The sequence below is a fragment of the Anopheles bellator genome, chromosome 1, assembly GCF_943735745.2.
Source record: "Anopheles bellator chromosome 1, idAnoBellAS_SP24_06.2, whole genome shotgun sequence".
Taxonomy (NCBI): Eukaryota; Metazoa; Arthropoda; class Insecta; order Diptera; family Culicidae; genus Anopheles; species Anopheles bellator.
The window spans coordinates 3830290-3850062 of NC_071285.1; the positions used below are offsets into that span (position 1 = coordinate 3830290).

General features: G+C 55.1%; 1 protein-coding gene across 1 annotated transcript; it reads left to right on the forward strand.

Annotated features, from left to right (window-relative positions):
- The first annotated feature begins 299 nt into the window (after nt 1-299).
- LOC131206673 (uncharacterized) lies at nt 300-6652 on the forward strand. The gene is made up of 2 exons (XM_058199334.1): nt 300-555; nt 624-6652. The coding sequence occupies exons 1-2, from the start codon at nt 300-302 to the stop codon at nt 6605-6607; spliced, it is 6240 nt and encodes a 2079-aa protein (XP_058055317.1). The 3' UTR covers nt 6608-6652.
- The last annotated feature ends 13121 nt before the right edge of the window (nt 6653-19773 follow it).

Below are 19773 nucleotides of genomic sequence, written 5' to 3' on the forward strand. Positions count from 1 at the left end.
TTCATTTCGTTCGATTTTACGCTCGGCTTTGCATTCGTCAATGTTTGCTTTGTTCTTTGCGGAGTTGCACTCGCATTTTTGAATCGCGAGTAGTTCTCCGAATCGCCGCTGTGTGCTCGTTCGGCGCTAGTTGTAACATCAATTTGACATACCGTTTGTAAACAAACGCTGCGTCTGTGTGCGTGCCGCGCGGTGTTTTGACAGATGCCGTCCGGCTTCTTGTGGCAAATTCTCGCGTGTTAACCGCATGGTTTTGTGGGGTTTAGTGTAAAACAGTGAACGGTACCGAATGCTCCGAAATGACTACCAAGGTGACAAAACGTAAACAGCACGGAACGTCTCAGAATGGCGTCGATGGTGTTGATGAAAAGACGAAAAAGCGGAAAAAGGAACCGCGTTCCGAACCATCGGATGAGCAGACCAACCGCGGGGCGGAGGGACCGGTTTCGGTGGCAATCAAACGAAGGAACCAGGTGGCCACCACCGAGGTTGTTGGAACTGATTATGTGAAGGAATTCCGGCAAATGCTGAAATCCGGACTGGCCGCTACGGATGGTAAGAGTCGGGTCGGGTCCAATGTTTGGTGTCGCAGTGCGTAACATACCCTCTTTTGCGTCCCGCAGCGATTCGGCATTTCTTGCAACGATCGTACGCTGACCCGGGGCTAATTGTGGATTACATTCGCACCGGCGGAACGGTCAAGCAGTTGCTAGATCTACTATCCTCGTGCGAAGCGGACAACTTGCCCGATATCGCCGTGCTGCTCAATCTGCTTCATTTGGTGCTGATCGAGTGTGTCAACTACGACAAAAGCCACGCGGAGCAGGCGGCAAAGAGTGCCAAAACTTTGTTAACCGAGTTCCGGACAGTGATCGTAAAAGTGTTGCGTGATCGCACCGCAGACCATACGGTAGCCTGCCGGACGGCCGGTTTTCGCATACTCAAAGCGATCCTGCTGGTGGATGCAGCGGCCCACGGGAAGGACATTCTGCGCCAGCTGGACGTAACACTGCCCGAGCTGGAGATGCACAAGTGCCGCGAATCGAAGACGGTCACCGTCGGTGGCCGCGATTTGGCGAACGAAACGCTGCGGACGGTGTTTATCGATTTCAATCTCGCCTTCCTGATCGACACGCCACCGGAGATCGTGCGGCTGTGGTTGTCCCGATCGCACTTGCTGCACGCACTGACCGTCAATCTGGTGTACGATCACGCGGAGAATGTGGTGCTGGTGATGAAAAGCTTGCGCCAGTACGTGCTCGAGTGTCCGGCGGTCGATAAGTACCTCTACCGGACGGTATTTACGACCGACATCCTGAAGGCGCTCGTCAACGGGTACGAGTGGGTCGGCCCAGAGAAGGTAGCCCCACGGGAGGAGATGAAGCAGACGATCTTTGCCGCCACTGAGGAGGTGGTGATGCCGCTGTTAACCTCCCGGCGGCACTTTCTCGTGCCCAAAGCGATCGACGTGGGTCGAGCCAGTAGCCGCCACAAGCACGTGCTGTTGGCACTGAAAAATTCGCAACTGCACGATCACCAGCGGCGTCTGGTGCTACGTGTGTTCGAAACGTGCCCCGAAATGTTGCCGGCGGTGCTGGAAAACTTTGGTTCGTTGCTCAAAACCCGCCAGGCAGCGAGCCGTGACCTGGTGTTGGCCATTTTGCGGCTCCACAAACCGGAAGACATTGTGGCAGCGTTCGAGCCGGGCATAACGGCCAAACTGGTTTCGCACTTTATCGTCAAGAGTACGCTCCCGAGCACGGTGCTGGAGTACATCGGAGTGGCCATCGGTGAGCACCGTCAAAACATCCCGTTCTGCCTCAAGTTCCTGTGCACGATGATCACGCGCTGCGAGGAGTACATGGTGGCGATCGAGCGGCACCGCGGCACGCTCGATCAGTTCGACATGAAGAGGATCAAATTCGATGTGATCAATCAGATTTTGGCCCTCTTTCCGAGCATCGATCGTATTATAGTGGCCATGACGACGCACCGGGACGATCGGACAGTGAAGTACTCGAACGTGGCCCTCGAGCACGCGATGGACATTCTGCTCGTGTGCATTCGCTCGTTCCCAGCGTACATCGAATCGTCCTCGTTCATCACCACCTACCGGGACATCCTGAAGCCTGCCTACCGGACACCGGCCGCCGAGCACTTTTACCTCAACTACGAGTTCAAAGCGATCAAGGTGGTGATCGCCCTCGAACCGCAAAGCGTCTCGTTCGGTTCCGCTCTGTTCCCGTCCGTGTTGAAGCTCGTGGCCAAAGTGTACCTTAACGGCTCACCGGAGATGAAACGGGAGGCAACGGAACTGCTGCTGGCGCTGTTCCGAAAAACGACGCTTTTCGGGCATCGCGGAGCCGAGATCGAATTTTGGTTCCGGGCACTGTATGACGCGAAACCAACGGTCGTGCCGGAACTGGTGGAATATCTGGCCCAATCGGCTCGCACGGCAAGCTGTCAGCTCAGTCAACAGTCGGCCACCAACAGTACCGCCCCATCGGCCGGGCACTCGTTAATCGACGAAGCCTTCGTAGAGTCAGGCGTCCGGCGGACCGATCTCGATGCACTCTTTACGCGGGTCGAACAGGAGGAAGAGGGAACGACCACGGCCGCGGCTAGCGGAGTGGACTTCCAGGTAGAGGAACTGCCCGTGACGGACAACTTTTTCGTGTACATGTTCGATCAGCGGCGCCTTCATCCGGCCAAGTTCCGTCGATACCTGGACGCGGTCCTATTGCGCTACTTCCACTATCTGCCCCATCCGGAGATCGTCGAACGGGCTGTGCGGAAAATGCAGGACCCCGATCCATCCGGGACAGAACAGGTAGCGTCACGCTTGAATAAGTACATCCGCAAGTGGATGACCGGGAAAGAATGCGTCCTCGACGAAGAATGGGGACTTTTGGGCACCCTGAGCCGAGTGCTCGTGGCCAAAGACAAGGGTGTAGTCCTCGACCCGGCAAATGGTGGACCGTGGCGTAACACACGCTCCGATCTGCTGCACCTTCTCCACGAAACGATCTTCTGTGTGTCGCGGTGGATCGTTGCCGGCACCCTGACACAGGCGCAGCTCGAGGTGGCCTCGTTCTACGTCCACCGATTGCTCGAGTTGCTCCTCGGCGAAGGAACACTCCTGTCGGACGGTGACCGAGACGAGCTGATGGCCGGCCTGTTCCTACAGCGGCCGGTGTTGTTCCAACACTTTACGATCATCGTGAAGAATGAGGATCAGGCGACGAGCACCCTGCACCGGCTTGTGACCGGATTCGTGTACGGATTGATGGAAAAGTTGCAACATTTGCCCCACTTTGACCGCTACACGGCACTGTACTCGAACAAGGTTGTCACCGAGTTGATCCGAACGTCCACGGAACGGCAGCAGGCGAGTGGTTCCGAACTGGATGGCGCATTGGTGCAGAAGTTGCTAGGCATATTTGAACTGAACGAAACACACTGCCGAACACTGTTGCGCCACTATGCAGCCTTACCGGGCGATGCGTTTGTGAAGGGGAACGAACGATCGTACCACTACCAGCAGCTGTGCCTCGCGTTAAAGAAGCTAGCCAGTGGTGCGGGCACCGGTGCGATCCTCTCCGAGCGAACCGTCCATGGGCTGGTGCGCCTTTACATGGAGCTGGCCACCGCGAGCACCGAGAGCAGTCTGGACGAGCTCGAAACGGCGCTGCTGGGCTACTTCAGTGTCTTCACGCACGCCATCGCGTTTGTGGACGTCCCGCTGATGACGGTGCTGTTCGAGAAACGCCAAAGGGTTGGCAAACCACTCGTAAAGTTGGCCTGCTTCCTGTTTGCGCGAGACTCCCGCTTCGATGGAACAGTTCTTGAGTTGATCGGACAGCACACGACGAAGAAGGAACTCGTGTACCCGCTGCTAGATGTGGCCTTCCAGCGATCGGTGTTTGACGTCGGCGAGTCGAGCGAAGACGACACCAAGCGGCGGCTGCTGGCGAAGCTTTACGCCGAGTTTAAGGGTGGCATTCAGAAGACGTTGGAAAAGCCACACAAAGCGGCCATCATCTATCGCGAAAACACGAACGCCAACGTGCGCCTCGTGCGGGCCTGTATGCCACGGAACGAGTGTGTGGATTTTGCGCGCAAAAAGCTGCGCATCGAGGGGATCGAACCGTTTCAGCTGGCCGTGCTGATGGAGATCTACGGCCGGGCGTTGGAAGCCTCGCAAGAGGACGGGATGGCGCAGACCGTTGTCTACGGGAACGTGTTCGTGGTGCTGCTGCAGTGCTTCGATGTTCTCTTCCGAACGGTAGCCTCCGGAGAGTACTTCCTGCAGCGACCCGACAGCCCGGTCGAGAAGCTGAACGATCTGGTGCAAGCGCTGTACGGTTGGGCTTGCCATGCGAGGCGCCACAAAGCGCTCCAGGAGATGAGCTACGCGGCCGTGACGGGGAGTGCGGCCTGGAACTCGTTCTGCAAGACGTGCCTCAAACTCGGCATCGATATGCCGCGCTGTGCCACGAACGCCCGGCGTTACGATCACCGGCTGTACGTCCTACCGAAGCTGATGGCCGTGCTGGTGGATCGTTTCTACGCAAACGACATCCCGCCGGAACAGGCGGCGGCGGCAGACATCGAGCGGTACTACGATTGGGCCCTGACTCACACCAACTCGCTGCGGGTGCTCCTCACGCAGTACGAGTTCGCCCCGAAGACGTACCTCGTGTATCTACTGCTCGTGCTGGCGCGCAAGAACCCGCGCGTGGCCGACCGGAAGCACGTCCCGATCCTGCTCGGGGCGTACGGAGCCACACTGACCGACACGAACCGCTACATTCTGGCCCTGCTGCAGCACTACGAGCAGCGAGCCGGCGTCGAGATGCACGAGTTCCGCCCGTTCCTGTGGGGTGAAACGGCCATCAAGCACTTCTCGCTCGAATCGAACGTCGGCGCAGCAGCCACCACCACCGAATCCGATCGAACGCGATCCCGTGCGTTCCGCGTAAACAACGTGGAAGTATTTTCGTTACTTTCGAAAGATCGCATACGGAGCACGATCGAGGATTTCCCCGTCTGGCGGAAGCTCGACTCTGGTTCGCAGCTGCCGGCCGTAAACTTTGACAATCTAAGCGAGGACAGCGCAACGGCAGCGGGTAGTTATCAACCAGTTAATGAGGTGCAGCGCTTCGTGGAGCATCATCGGGAACGCGCACGACGCTCAAAGCAACTGCTAACTGCACTGGAACTCAAGCCGGAACAACGGTCGAAGGTTTACGATCCGGCGTTCCTCATCCCCATGCTGGGCTACCTGTTTTCACCCGAGAACCCGGACATGCTGAATCTGGCCGGCCGCATTGGGGCACTCTCGTTGCCGTTCCTCTGTTTGGCGAGCGACGACGAACGAATGCGACTCGCAGCGGCCAGCGTGATCGTGCGCATCCGAGGGCAGCTGGAGCAGACGCGCCACTTTATCGACTCGAAGTTTTGGCTTCACCTCTTCGGCGCCGTCCAGCGTGGCCTGGCAGTGACGATACGGCCCGGGAAGGGCCACGAAGCGGCGGAGATACAGCCGCTACCGAAAGTCCCACTACTGTCGACAATCTTCATCGCCGAAACGATCAACTTGCTGCCGGAAGTGCTGAGTCCGCTGCACGGCCCGCTCACTCGCTACATCCTTCACCGGGAGGCGTTCGACTTCCGGGCCATCCCGAACTTTATGGCCCTCTTCCACAGTGCAGACGTGAAGCACAACGTGCACCGCTCGTTCATGCTCGCGACGATCCAACACGGCCTGCAGACGCACGATGACTTTGTGGTTTTGCGCGGATCGCCCATCATTCGCGTGATGATGACCTTCTACGCGTCGCCGCTATCGAACCGCGAGCTAAACATCCTCATTCTGAACTCGCTCAACGCGCTCACCAAGATACCACGATCCTGCGAGGTGCTGGTCAACTCGCTGGGCTTCGTTTCGTGGATCCACGAGCGGATCGACGCGATCGAGGGCTTCCAGTTCGATACGATCGAAGCGTTTCTCGGGATGCTAACCAACTGCTGGTACTCGATGCAGACGGTCGCGATCGATCGATCGGTGACCGTAGCGGCGACTAACCAGAAAGCGCACGGCTCGGCCACGGTGCCTTTCCATCGGAGTGTGCTGATCGCGACGCTCAAGTTTCTTCCGCTGCTATCGACGCGCAGCTCAAGCAAAACGCTGATCCGGTTCCTGCATCTGCTCGATCGGACCACCGGGGCCCGGTTCGCTAACGAACGGCTACTGACGCTGGTGAGCGACGAGTTGCTGCAGCAGATGATCGAGTACTTTGAGAAGATGTTTGGCGATCACCTTTGGTGCGTACGGTACGTGCGGCTTTGTGGAAGCGGAGGATGCGACGATGACACGCTGGTGGGCCGCAAGCTGACCGAGGCCGGAATCGATCGGACAACCGTGGCGATCGTCACCAGCCTGCGAAGGTTCGTGATCCGTTGGCAGAACTATCAGAAGCGCACCGGGGTTGGTACACCGTCTGAGGAGCACGAGGAGGAGGAGGCCGAGGCCACGGCTACGATCGACGAGCAGCAAGGACCGTGCCAGGAGCGAGCTTCCGACAGCGACGATGATGATGAGTGAAGCGACGAATATTTGTGCAAAAAATCCGACCTATTGAGGGAAATAAACCGCATCAGAATACTTTCCTAACCACTGTACATTTCAAACTCTTCCATTACCGTTAAACTGCGCGATCGGAACTCGTGAAGCTGCTCGACAAAGCTCAACGCGCGGAAAGCTTACCAGTTGCGAGAGCGGGATCTTTTGGCGCTCTCTCTCGCTGCTTCGCTCTCACGCAGAAGGATTCGGATTGAAAACAGGTTTTGGCCGGCCATCTGCAGAGAGTAACCCTTATGTAGCGGCGGGTTTTCGATCGCGCGTCGATCTCCAACTGGATGCGCTCGTTTCTCCCAGTTTAGGCCAAGCTTCCGTCGGCGTAGGACGCGCGCGTTTCTGTGTACGAAAGGGAACCAACATGTCGCACCACGGACATCGGCCACACTCGGGATAAACATTGTGTGCACTCTGTTTGTATGTGTAAATCGTATGTGTGAAAATAGTGGAGTCTGTGTCTGTGGCCATTGTTGTTCCGGGTCCACCGTCGGCGCTTCAGTTTTGGCCGTTTGTTTGCGGTCGGCGGTCCCCATGGCGATCGTGTGTCGGGGCCTGTCGGGTTGACATGTACACGGGTTGATATATTAATTTTCTCTCTCTATCTGCCCGTTCCTTCCGCGCGGACCTGGCGTGTGTATGTGTCTGTGTGCTCGCTTCGTGACAAGGCCCAGCATTGATCCGACCGGGCCGGACGGAACCCCCGGACGGTGCTGCTGCTGTGCCGCCTCCCTTGGGTAAACATGGCGGCGTCCTGGCTGCTCGTCGAAGGCTAGGCCGTTTGTTTGTGGTTAAGCTGACCCCGCATCGAATGTATTAAGTGTGCACTCAACCCACGGAGGGAGGGAGTCCCTGATGTCCCCCTGATGTGATCAATTAACAGCGGTGTGATTTGTGACGTGCAGTTGAGCTGTTTAATGTCGTGTTTACGTTGCCGTTTCGTGCTGCGTCTGTGAAAAGGCGTCCATTTAGTGCCACAACACAACACAACAACAACAACCGACCAAAGAATCGTTGTTAATCGCGAGAGTGTTGTTTGCATTGTGTACGCGGCGCTCGATCCGCGCTCCGTTCCGGTCCGGCGGTATTTTGAACCGGTTCGGCGGGGCGCATCTGCGTGTATGTGTGCGAGAAGTGGGAGTGAAAAGGAACCGCGAACGGGAAGCGCGATGTCATGCCCGATCGTTCGCTGACTGATCATCGTCCGGCCGAGTGAGGAATTGTGCAGAGAATAGCAATTGCGCGACAGTAAAAATATTAAGCGAAAAGGCAAAAAGTGGCCGTGTGCGAAAAAGAAAGAGAATCAGGCGCGCATTCCGTCTCTCTCTCTCTCTCGTGCGCGTGCTCGCTCTGCGGTGGTGCTAGTAGGCCGTGAAAACGCCTGTTCCGTGGGGGCCGTGAAGCCGATAACGCAGCACACACTCATGCATCGTCCTTCGCTGTGAGCCACAGGTGAGTCTCGAGCATGTGCCAGTCCTCCGCGCGCGTCTGTGTTTGTTCAAGACTCCGCGCCATCTCCGGCTGTGCTTTTGTTTCGTCATCATCCCGCTGTTTGTTCTTCCATTTTTTGTGAGCACACATCGAAGAAGGCGCGGGTTGGGTTGCGATTCTCCTCATCTCGCAGCATCATTCGCCCGTCGCATGTGTGCGTGCGTTGCTCCCTCCCTTGGGGCTTGGGGCCTGCTGCTGCTACTACGGTGCGCGCGTTGCCTTGGCTACGAAAGAGCTGAACGCCGCAGCAGGCGAGGAAACGCAACTTTAAACCCAAACGCCAGACGAGTTGTCAGTTGTGTTGTGCGCCGCGTTTCTTGGGCGGATTTCAGGGAATTAAGCGGCCTCGGCCCTGGAGTGGTGGCGATTGGAATTTTTCTTTCCACACATTCTTCGACACAGACACACACGCGCGTGGCCGAGGGAGGCTGCGCAGCGAGCGTGTGCTCCTCAGGTATTCGGTTAATTTTTTTTTTTCATTTTCTGCACGGCATTTAAGACTTTTGGCCTGATTTTATTTTTCTTTTAGAGCCGTCTGGTTTTTTCGAGAACACCCTTCGAACCGCGCGGCCCCTCATGATTGAACAGATGTGAACGAAGCGTCGTGCACTTTTAAGTGACCTCGAGAACCGACGCCGATGGTTTGTGGCCGTTGCCAAACATCCCCCCGGAGCGACGGCTTCGAAATCGCTGCCTTCCGCCGGGGCCCGGGCCCGGGCTGCAAATGCGTTGGCTCCGTTTCCGTTGCAACTTGTGGTTGCGTGCCGCGAACGGGCCAAAAAGGATAGCCGTATGCAAAGCAGATCCGTAGGGGTGAAAGCAACAAAAATGGCAGGCCCGAAAGCAATCGGCACTCGCGCATTTCGGAGATGGACCTCCGCGGCACACCGATTTTCTTACTAGGTGGCCTTGCGCCGGATGGGGAGGGAGAAACAATAATAACGGAAAAAATGGGCCCATTTTTTCTCAACGTACACTCGATCTCGAAGCCGACGCCAGCCGAGAGTGTTTGGGTTGGATAATTGCGGTCAGTTTTGGGGCTGTGGTGCCGTCCTCTGCCGTGCACACAATTACGACCACGGATGATGGTGCGGTGCAGTTGAACCCAGCTCGGTGCATGATTTGGATCGCCATCGGGCACAAGAACCAGTTTCTGGCGCGCGAGGGTGGACGTTAAGAAAGACGTTCACAGGAAGGGAATCGGATCGACCCGGGCGCCCGAGAGGCCCGGAATTATCGAAAGTGGTGAGCGGGGAACTTTCTTCGGCGATTAAACACCGGAATCGGTGGTTTGTTGACCCACCCGGTCATTGTTGGGAACCGAACGGTGGGGAAAATGTGGTTCAATTGTATCTAACAACCGCAAAAAGCCAGCAGCCCCCAGCCGCCGCCTGTGAAAGGTTGATCTCCATTGTTTTTCACTTGCTGCTGCCGATCGTGCCCCGATCAACCACCACCCAGACCCAGACCCAGACTCAGACCACTGATCGACGTTGTTGGCGCCAGGCACCACCTGCGCGAGAGCGCGCCAGAGCAGCGAACCGAACACGCGGTTCGAACGAAGATCGATCGCTGGGTGTGGCGATCGGTGAGCCAACGCTAGGAGCGGGGACACAACAATTTTCTTCGCTTGTCTACTTATGTTGCATGTTGGCCTCTCTCTGCCTCTTACTTTGTCGACTAATTGAGACACAATGTCGGGTGCTGTGGGGCGCTCGAGTGGGACAAGGAGAGAGAGAATTTTGGGTATGTGTGGCCCACACACCGAGTAGGGGGCCATTATGTTTGGCACTGTTCGATGAACTGGATCCACTGGCAAAGATGAAAGTGTATCGAGCTTTCTTTAAGGTCTCGGCACATGCATCGCCAACTGAATCTTTAAGCTTCGGCTCCTTAAAACAATTGCAACCACCTGATCCTTGTCGATCACCGCTCTGTCCCCGTGGATCGATTCCAATCTTTAACATTCAACCACTGCTCACGATCCACAAAAAGCAAATACCACGATCCGGACTCCGCGCCGCCGGCAAGGTGTGACGGATTTTGTAACCATTTGTTGCAAACCTTTACAATGGCCGCCCGCCGCCCGGTGGCGGCCGAAGCAATTGAATCACAATAAATCGTGATCGTGGCGGGCTGGGCTGCCGGCTGCAAACAGGTGCCATTTTATTGCGCTGCAGGCCTCGCAGGCCTTGACACCCAGTCAGGGGGCTCGCCGTCGACGTCGACATTTTTCCTAGCCCGGCCAATAGGGTCCGGTCCGGGGCGAGTTTTGAGTGGACCCCGGCGCGCATGATCTGCATGAGGCCTCTCGCGCGCCGTCAATTAGAGAAAAGTGGCGGCAAATTATTTACGCGCTCCAGTTCTAATGGCCCGCACCATTAATTTGCTAAATAGTCCACTTTAGTCGTCCCTCGTCGAGAGCAAAAGAAACGATTAAAACGGCTGAGGACAGGCGTCTGACCGGTATTGGTTCCGATCGCTCGTCGCTTCTTTCACCTGTTTGCAGTTCGCCAGGGTAATGGTGCCCTTCTCGTTTGTTTTGGACCTCAACAAGTCGCGCGACGATGACAGGAAAGTGGTCCGTCTTGAGTTTTTCCCACCTCAGCGATCGCCGTATCAATTTTCTGCCTCTGCGCGTGTGACAACCCCTGGCGGATGGACAGTAATCGATCAGTCCCATTAAGAGGTGGGGATGGGTTGAGATTTTCCGGAGGAAAAAACAGTAAACATATCCGGCATCCGGTGTGCGGGATTCGGGAAATTGTCCCCATGTCGTCCGTCGTCGGTAATTACTTTTTCGCACGATCGCTCCTCGATCGTATGCCTCCGTTGTTACACCGAAACGAGGGGATATTTCATCACTCACTCGTTATTGCTCGCTCCTTCAAAGAGAGAGAGACCTTCAAGAGGCCTCTACTCGGCAGGCGCACTCGTGAAATGGAACCACTTTTCACCGATTACCAGCCTTTTTGTTTCGAACGAGCGATCGAGCGAGCAGCACCGGGCCAGACTCGAGTGGCCAACTGTGTTGTGGCAATGGGTTGATGAGGGCCAATATTTCCCATTGCAGCTCCGTCTGCAGGTCCATCTAGGGTTGGAGAAGGTTAGACTCTCGTCGTCTAAATTGGCGAAATAAATGACCACGATCGCTAGCACGATCCATCAGCGCTCCTCATGGGTGGTTTATTGCCTTTTCGGCTGCCCATTTGATTGCGAGGCGCTCTTGTAGCTGGGTGACACCGATCCCCTGTTCGAACCGGACATTTCCCGTCACTTTCCGAGCACGGGACACCCAATCTATTTTTATGACCCATTAAGTGTCGGGTTGCGGGCAACCAAAGCGAACCACCGATCGATCTCTTTACGTATCTTAATACTTTACAATCATCGAAAAGCAATTTAAATCGGACCCTTAGCGCTCTCGGTACCGTTTACGAATGTACCGTTCTTTTGGGCTCGGCGGTGTCTGTTTTCCCGACTGCCTTTTTTCTTTTTCCTGGTGGCCAATCTGAAGTGCGCCCGTGGAAACTTTTGTGTTAAGACACCCGAATTAACCACCATTGGCCCGTCAGGAATTGGGTCAACAAGCTGGCCCGGGGGGCTGGCTGGTGGACTGGTGGGCCTATTATGTGTAAATATTGGAGCCAGAAAAACAAACCTCGTCGAAAGGTGAGAATTGTGAGAGGATGATGCGTTTTAATCCAACTCCCCAAACACAGAATTAGCATAATTCCGTTGCGCAAACAGAGACACTTCTCTACGGCTTCGGGATCGTGGCAAACGGCAAGCACCACTGTCCGGAGTCCGGACTCTTGTTCGCCGCACATTATACGCTCACTTAATTGTCACTTTACAGAAAACAACTTACTTAACTGCTTGGGCCGACCGACTCAAGAGGGCTTTAATGGAGGGCTGATCGCAGTTTCATAACTGTTCCTGTTCTGCGCCTTGTTGTAGGGTCGCACGTGGAAGCACCACGCATGCTCGCCGTGCTGATCAATTTCATCCAGTAGCCGCGCCCGGCTGTCATCTTTTGCGTTGAAGAGGGCTGAGGATCGCCTTGCGCCGCAAACGAACAAAACCGTGAGTTCCACGCAATAAAGTGATTAACTGCCTGCCGGGGCCTACACTTCTTCCACCTGGCGGACAAAATAATAGGGCCCCAACGGTGTCCGCCAGCCAACCAGCGACAAGTTATTGCGCAAAAGGCCACCACGCGCGCCCGCCATTTGACAGATTTTCGAAACGGTAGTCGTCGGGGCCCTCCTCTGTCTGTTCGGTCTGTTGGAACCCGTTTCGGTGTCATGTTTTCTTGACTGCCCCCCCTCCAGTGTGCCGCACGCACCGCACCCCGCCAAATCCGCGGGCGTCATATTTTTCTTCTTGGCCCTCGCCGGAATCGGTGGCGGCGACCTTCGAGGCATTTGTCATTTCGTCGGGCGCCGAGCACCCGACACGCGATACGCGTCAGTGAGCGGAAGAAAATTCCATTTCCTCACCGCGCCTGGCCTGGCCACCCGGCGCCCGGTGAAAAGTCAACGACTTTTGGGGCTTCCTTTTCCGTTTCTTGCTGCTTGTTTGGTTGGCAAAAGTTGGCAAACGAACGCGCAGAGTTCGGCTATTTTCGGGATCTCAACGCCCGAATCGCAGGCAGGGACGGCAGGGACCCCATCACGGAGCTGCCACGATTGATGTGGTATTCGTCCCTGAAATGAATTTCGATAGGTGTGAGTTCCGATAAGCCGAGCACCGACAGGACACGATCGTGTGATTTATCTTCTTCTCAGAAGCCGTTGAAAGCTGCGAGGTTAGGCCCTCATTTGGGCTCGGGAGGGTTGAACTCACTGTGGCTACCTTTTGACTTTGATCTTTAAGAAAATCTCCCCGTTTTCGAAGATGTCACACTTTGCACCCGACTGCCCCCGGGGGGGCCTTGGCCGCTCCGAAATGTTGGCCGCGAAAGGTTCGCGAAAGGTTTTTGCACCGCCGCGGTTGGGACCGCGCATCATCGCGGAAAATGGAAGGGATTGGCTGATAAATTCCCCAGCCAGCATCGCGATCGCCCCGCGGCTGCCGACGGCTTTCTTTATTATTATTGTTTCGCATCATTATGCGATCGAAGGCTCTCTCTGGGGAGGGTGAAAATGTAAATTACCAGTGTCGATTACTGGTGCGGGAAACGAGTTTTTTGATGGATTGTGTGTTGTGTATTTTCCTCGCGCCTCTCGCCAGCTTTTATAGTCACATCTTGCTGCCGTCGAAAGCTGTCTATTATTGCACACGATTGCGGCATAAAATTTCACTTTCTTCCACTCCCGGCTGCTTGTGGCCATCGATGCCGAGCGTTTTGGACGCCCCAACCCGCCGAGCCCGGCCCCGTCGGGATCATGTTTTTATGTTCGCCACCCTTCCCATTATGCCCTGCGAAGGGCTTCTTCCGTTCCGTGCATAATTTGCATTCAGCTTTCGCACGGTGCGGGGCACATGTTCTGCCTGGGAATGGCCGCCTCGGTTCCCAGGGGCGGTTCCGTACGGTGAAACCTAATCCAGCGCTCGGGTGTCGCCTGCCCGACTCCCGGCGGTGTCCCTGGCTCCGTGCTAGTCGCGGTGCTAATGATAATTTGTGTTCGCAGCGATCGATTTTCACCACACTCGATCGGCACATCCATCGAGAAAGTGGTCCCCACCTGCGGCCTGCCCTCTGTGAGAAGCTTTTCCCTGCTAATTGTCTAATTACGTCGGAAATCGATCCACTCGACGCATCCTGGCGGCGGTGAAAGTGAACGCGACATGAGTAATTAAATCATAGAAATGGCCGCGCGTAAAGTGTTGCTTCTCACCGCGTGCGTCTCTCTATTTGTTTTTATCACCGGCTGGCCAATAATCGGTCGAGCCGAACCAAGGCGGCTCGGTCCTGGTTCCGGTTCACTCCCGATTTCGTACTGGGACGGCGGTAAACACTATAATTTGTGGAGCTCCCAGTGCTCCCAGAACCCAGCTACAAAATGGTGAAAAACATGGTGGAATGCAATACGCTGCACACGGGGGGGAGGATCACTTCCCACGAGCATCGGAAGGAAGGTGGCCGCGAGAACGAAACCGAAAAACACGTTCATTCACCAACTGCGAGTGAGTGAGTGGCTTGTTCGTGTTACCGGTACGGCGACGATGATAAGCCCGGCCGGGCGCATTGAGGGGAGAAAACGAAATCACTCACAACCTGTTCCGCGTGGCCGCGCCGCGGTTCGCTGGTCAGCGTGTGAATCCGTTCCGGGCCGTCCGCGTGGAACCGGTCACCACCAGGAGCAGCCGGATCTTCCGAGACCGAATGGGCTGTGGCGGGCAAAACACTTAATTAATTCATTGAAATATTACAACACATCTACAACACGCGTGAGCCGATCGATCGAGCGACGATCGATCGGCCATCGCTAGATCCCCGTGATGGCATTTTCCCTTACCGTAGCTGGCGATTAATTGATTCCTCGCCCTGTCCACGATAAATCCGGATCCGGGCGCATCGATTTTACTGCATGTTCGTGACGCGATAAGAAAACTCGAACCAATCACGTCGTTTGCGCTATCGGACGGGATGAGTTTTATTGCTTTCCGTCCCGCAGTGTGAAAATGTGGCGCTCGGAGATCGAAGATAGGCGGCCATAATTTGTAACTCACTGCCAGTCAGCAGCCAGCCGTGGCTTCTCGCTCCGATTGATAACGAAGCCCCCCCCCAGCCCGGGGCTAGTACATCACGACCCCGGTTACGTCACGACACCCCAAAAAGGATGATCCTCAGGGGGGCGCTAAAATGGGCCCCCCACTTCCATCCGAAAAAGGTTAAAGAGAGGCATTTTGTGACCGCTCCCGTCAGCCATTGTTTGCCCTAAAAACTCGATCACGACTCGATCGCGTCGCTCGCCACTGCGAAGAATCGACGACCTTTCAAACAGCGCGCCCGATTCGGGCTGGGGTTCGTCGCTTTGAGTTTTTTGTTTTGCGTCAAGCGCTCGAGCGCCGCTCTGCTTTGACAGCGACCGGCACTTCCGTGGCCGGTGCCGATTGAGACACACGATAAGGGTCCACGGGCGCAGGCCGTCTGTTTGGTTTGGCCGCGGAGCCGGGGAGATTAATCATAATCATCACCCGGGCCCAGGCCGGGCACGAACCGGGAACCGGGCGGCCTGCCGCGAGAGGTAACGAGACACAATTATGCGTCATTAGATGCCACCAAAAAGTCCCCCAACGTCGAACTGGTTCGTGTGTCTCTTTTCTGCCACGGGGCTTAGCAAATGATAGATTCCCCGAAACGTTCGGGCCATAACGAGATTCGTGCGCAGCTCGAGGATTTCGTTAGAAAAACGGCGGGGTCCGTCGCAGGGAGAGGAGGAAGTGCGCTCTTAATATTATGCTCACGCCATATAATTAAATTAAAGAAGCGTGCGTCCACTAGCGGCGCGGTAATGATGGCGTGTGCCTCTAAGCCGTTTTATGGCGTCCAGCAAACGCGACACCGGCGGGTCATAGGCACATAAAAATGGTTCATGTTGAGTCGCGAACGAAAGCGGTGCCGTCGGTTGGTTTCGATGTGTTTCGAATCCATCCGTGTTTTTTGCTTGCTTGCTCCCCAGGAACAATTGGATTGGACCAGCGGCCCTAGGGTCTTAAACGTTCAAAAAACACAGCACGCTTTGAATTAAAATGAACTGCGCGCAGCTTGGGCGCTCGTAAAGGATTTCACTTCCGGTCCGGCAAGCGGTTTATAAAACGGACACAAACCAGCGTCGAGAGAATCGCTTCCAAACTCCCAAACTGAATCTCGCTTTGGGCAGAAAAATTGGCTTACTCACGGGCCGAACGGAAATTAACGACCTGACCCCGGGGGCGACATGATCATGTTGGCTGTCTCGTGTGGCAAAGTGGACACAGTTTCATCTCAATCACACGTTGCAGGCTCGCCAGCCAACCGTCTTCTGATCCATCCCGGGCTTCGCAGGTTCTATCGACACGTTGGCCGCGCACTGCACGCGCCGTTTGGTTCGCTTTTTGCGGAATGTTAATGACTTTCGCGATTGCTTGTTTTTCCCTGCCGCGCGTGCATATGCTGGGAGTCACGGACGAAGAGCCGGACAGAAGAGAGCAGCACGGCCACGAACGACGACCCGGGCCGTCGGGTCGTCGTGTGTGAATGATTGACTTTTCAGCTCCATTCGTTCGCCGTCCGTTCGCCGTCTCGATTACCATTTTCACGCGGGGAGACCGACCGACCACGGGCGGGAAGTTCCGAGCCCTTCGAACCCGGGGAGCGCACCGTGCGATTAACAAGATTAATGTTGGATCATTCGCTCACGGTTCTTCGACGGGCCGGGCATTAAAAATTAGGTTCTTCCAAAAACGTGGCTCATCGTGGCGGAAGAGCATCATCGGCACACCGGTCCGGCGTGTCTCCGGTGCCATTCCGATAATGAATATTGATGGTGATCATAGGTTTTTATTGCCTTCTCTTCCCGCGGAGCTCTCTCTCTCTGTTTTGGGCACCCCGCAAACTGGGTTTGTGTGTTTGTTTTGTTTAGTTTGTTGATTTGTTTGACCGTTTAATCCATTTAATGTAATTATCTAGCTCTCAGGTCTGGACGTTTCTTAATTTTCGTCCGCTTCTCAAGGGCGGTTCCGATGCCGCCGGTTCCTCGGACCTTTTTCTTAATTAGAGTGCTCACAGAGCGCCCCCCACCAGCCATTGGGGGGGGGGACGTTCGGCGATGGCGATGATTTATGGGCAAATGGGCCGGGTGACTGACTCCCGCGGCTAGGCGACACCGAGCCGCAGATCCGTATCGGAACACGTGCCGATGGCCGAAAACCTATTTGGGGAAGGAGTTTTATGACTCCCTGGCGGGTATGTGTGTTGGTTGTGGTGGCGGAACCGAAGCGTTGACAATTAGAACTCCGAGATTGGCCGGCGCTGATAAAACCGGGAACTAGTTTTCGCCTGTCCTCGATGGGTGAAAATCGTCAAATATTTCACCTTTACCGAAGATACTTAATTAACGAACGGCGGCACTTTTATGAAAGCATTCCTTGCGATACAATCCGCTCAAGATCAACGACCGGTCACTAATTTACATTTTTGCTATCGTGTTATCGATACCCTGCGATCGTTTCTGGTGATCGCGAAATCGTTTAAACGGTGCTCGAAGCTTTGTAGGGATATTAGATTTTAGAGAATGCCTCCTAAATACTTGAGCAATCGCGCGGCATGCTTTGAAAAGTATGCGGCGCCTGGAGGCATCTCAGTAACCTTCGACGCCGCGACCGTCAGTGAGTGCGAACTGAGAGAAAATGAAATTTACTAAAGTTGGCCGAACAAATCTAATCTCGATTTTTGTTAAAATAAGTGAAAATCTCTGAACTTACCCATGACCCATCACAGCAACGTTCGTTCCGAGTCGTAAAAGCTATTCAATTCTTCACTTTTCTCACTACATCCTTCAGGACTCACCCGATTGCCAATTCTTTTCATCCAATAACTGTTGGAAATCAACCTACAAAATAAAACGAACAAAAAGTTAATGATAATAAACGGTCTGGGAATGATCTCTGATGAGAGCAATGCTCCATTCAAGTTGAATGTTATCACCGAAATCGGACTGACGTTCAACGTGGCTTCTCGAAGCAAAGGCTACTAAGTTTCACTTGATGCCAATGTTGGGTTCAGATGCCAAAGAATGAATGAACCCCGACCTGCGACCAGTCGAACCGGTTACGATTTGTTTACAATTTATCCATTTCCCAAATGCATTGCTTTACGACGAGAATTTGGACTTTGGCTCCATTAAATCACTCACATCATTGACGTGTAGAAAAATTTCGCTCATTTCGCTAATTGCACCGCAAGCTGTTCGATTTCTGAGCCGAACCGCTTCTTAGTTCCGTTCTGCGTTCCACCGGTTCAGGGCCGGGGGGGGAGGCGGCCTTCCAGTCCAACTACCGGTTGACGGTTGGGGGGCCAGTTGTTGCACTTCTCCTGAACACTTGTTTCCATTTATCACGCACCCGGGCGAATTCCTGTCCCTCCACTAATGAGACCAATTTTGCCAGCACAATCTGCGACGATCAATCTTCGACACGCACACACACACGGATTCCTCGGGTACATTCCTGCGGCTTGGCGTGATTGAACCCTCTTCCCGTTCGCTCGCGAACCCCGCGTAGAAATAGAAAGTCACAGCCACCGACCGGCCGTTCAATTGCAAAATTGCAAACTGCCGAAAGGGCCTCGCGCGAAAAGGGCCGCCGATCGGCCGGCAGATTGTCCCTCGATCGATCTCGTGGGTCGAAGGGGGTCCGTGGAGGGGGAAAAACTGGACGCCGGAAGGCGCGCGAGCGCGCAACGTGTAAGGCGCGCTGCAATGAAGGCGATAATGATCGCTTAGCCACCGGCCGACCGACCGCTCAACTATTCGGCCGAAGGAATTTGCAAACTCTTGCACCGATCCAGCAGGTACTTTGCAATTATGAAGCTCCCGCTCCCAGCAAGCCCCAGCCCCGTTCGAAATTGCAGCCTTTTGCCGTGGCCATCACGAAACCTCAAATGTCCGGTTAGATGGTCTCGAACTTTTCGCAATGCACAACCCACGATCAGGCATGAGACCCTCTTTTGCATTCAGTCAATCCTTACAGCAGTCGTCGTTGCATTTCCGTTCTGCAATTGTTCATTGTGATCGAGCACCGTCCGTGCTCTTAGCGCTCCGTTTCAGGTTCGCATTCGAGCCGCTTGACAGTTGATTGGTTTGTTAACATCTGTTCAGTGGTGGCCTGGTCCCCGTATGGTGCCGTTGTAGAAAGTGCAGTCCGAAGGCAAACCCGGACAACGACGATCGCCAGGACCATGTTTGATACCGAGCGCGCGATCGATCGATTTCGTGTGTAATCGATCAAAGTCTGCACTTGCTTGCGGAGCACCAGAATTACGTTCGCGACGCTTAAGATGCAGATCGTAGGGCTCCCATTTTCATGCTCCCCCCACCCCCTTTCGTTGGTTCCTTTTTGGCGTTTCGAACCCCGGGCTTCGGCTCAGGTGAAATCAATTTTACGCTCATCCGGTTGGCTGGGTCCAACAGCAACAGGTTTTGCCGTAATTTAACGATCCGAGCCTACGGGGGCCTCGGTGGACAAATAAAAACCGAAAGCCACCCGGGGGCGCTCCGGATTCCGGATCCGGCTCCGGGGTTTTGTTTACCGACCGACCGACCGACGCTGCTGTTTTGCATCCACACAATCGTCGCTGATTGTGCCGCGATCGCGTTACTTTCTTGCCTTTCTATTGGTCTGCACTGCGTTAAAAACCCGTTCGCAGCCGGCCATTGTGCCTGCGGACGCCGGTCGAAAGGCGGCCCCCTTCAGGGTTGAAGGAAGCGACGACCTCAGGGGGGAGAGTCACGGAAGCCACCGGTAGTATCAAATCGGTGTCCCCCGGAAATTGGCGTTTCGTTTTCGATTTCACGTCGCGACGAGCAAGTTTTGCCTTCGCGGAGTCAATTTTGGGCTTTCGTTTTTCAAAAGTGCTCCAATTCGAGGCATCAAACTGGGGATGGTGAGGGAACCCAAAAAAAGGGGGACACATAAAACCGAAGTCCCCCCGAGTT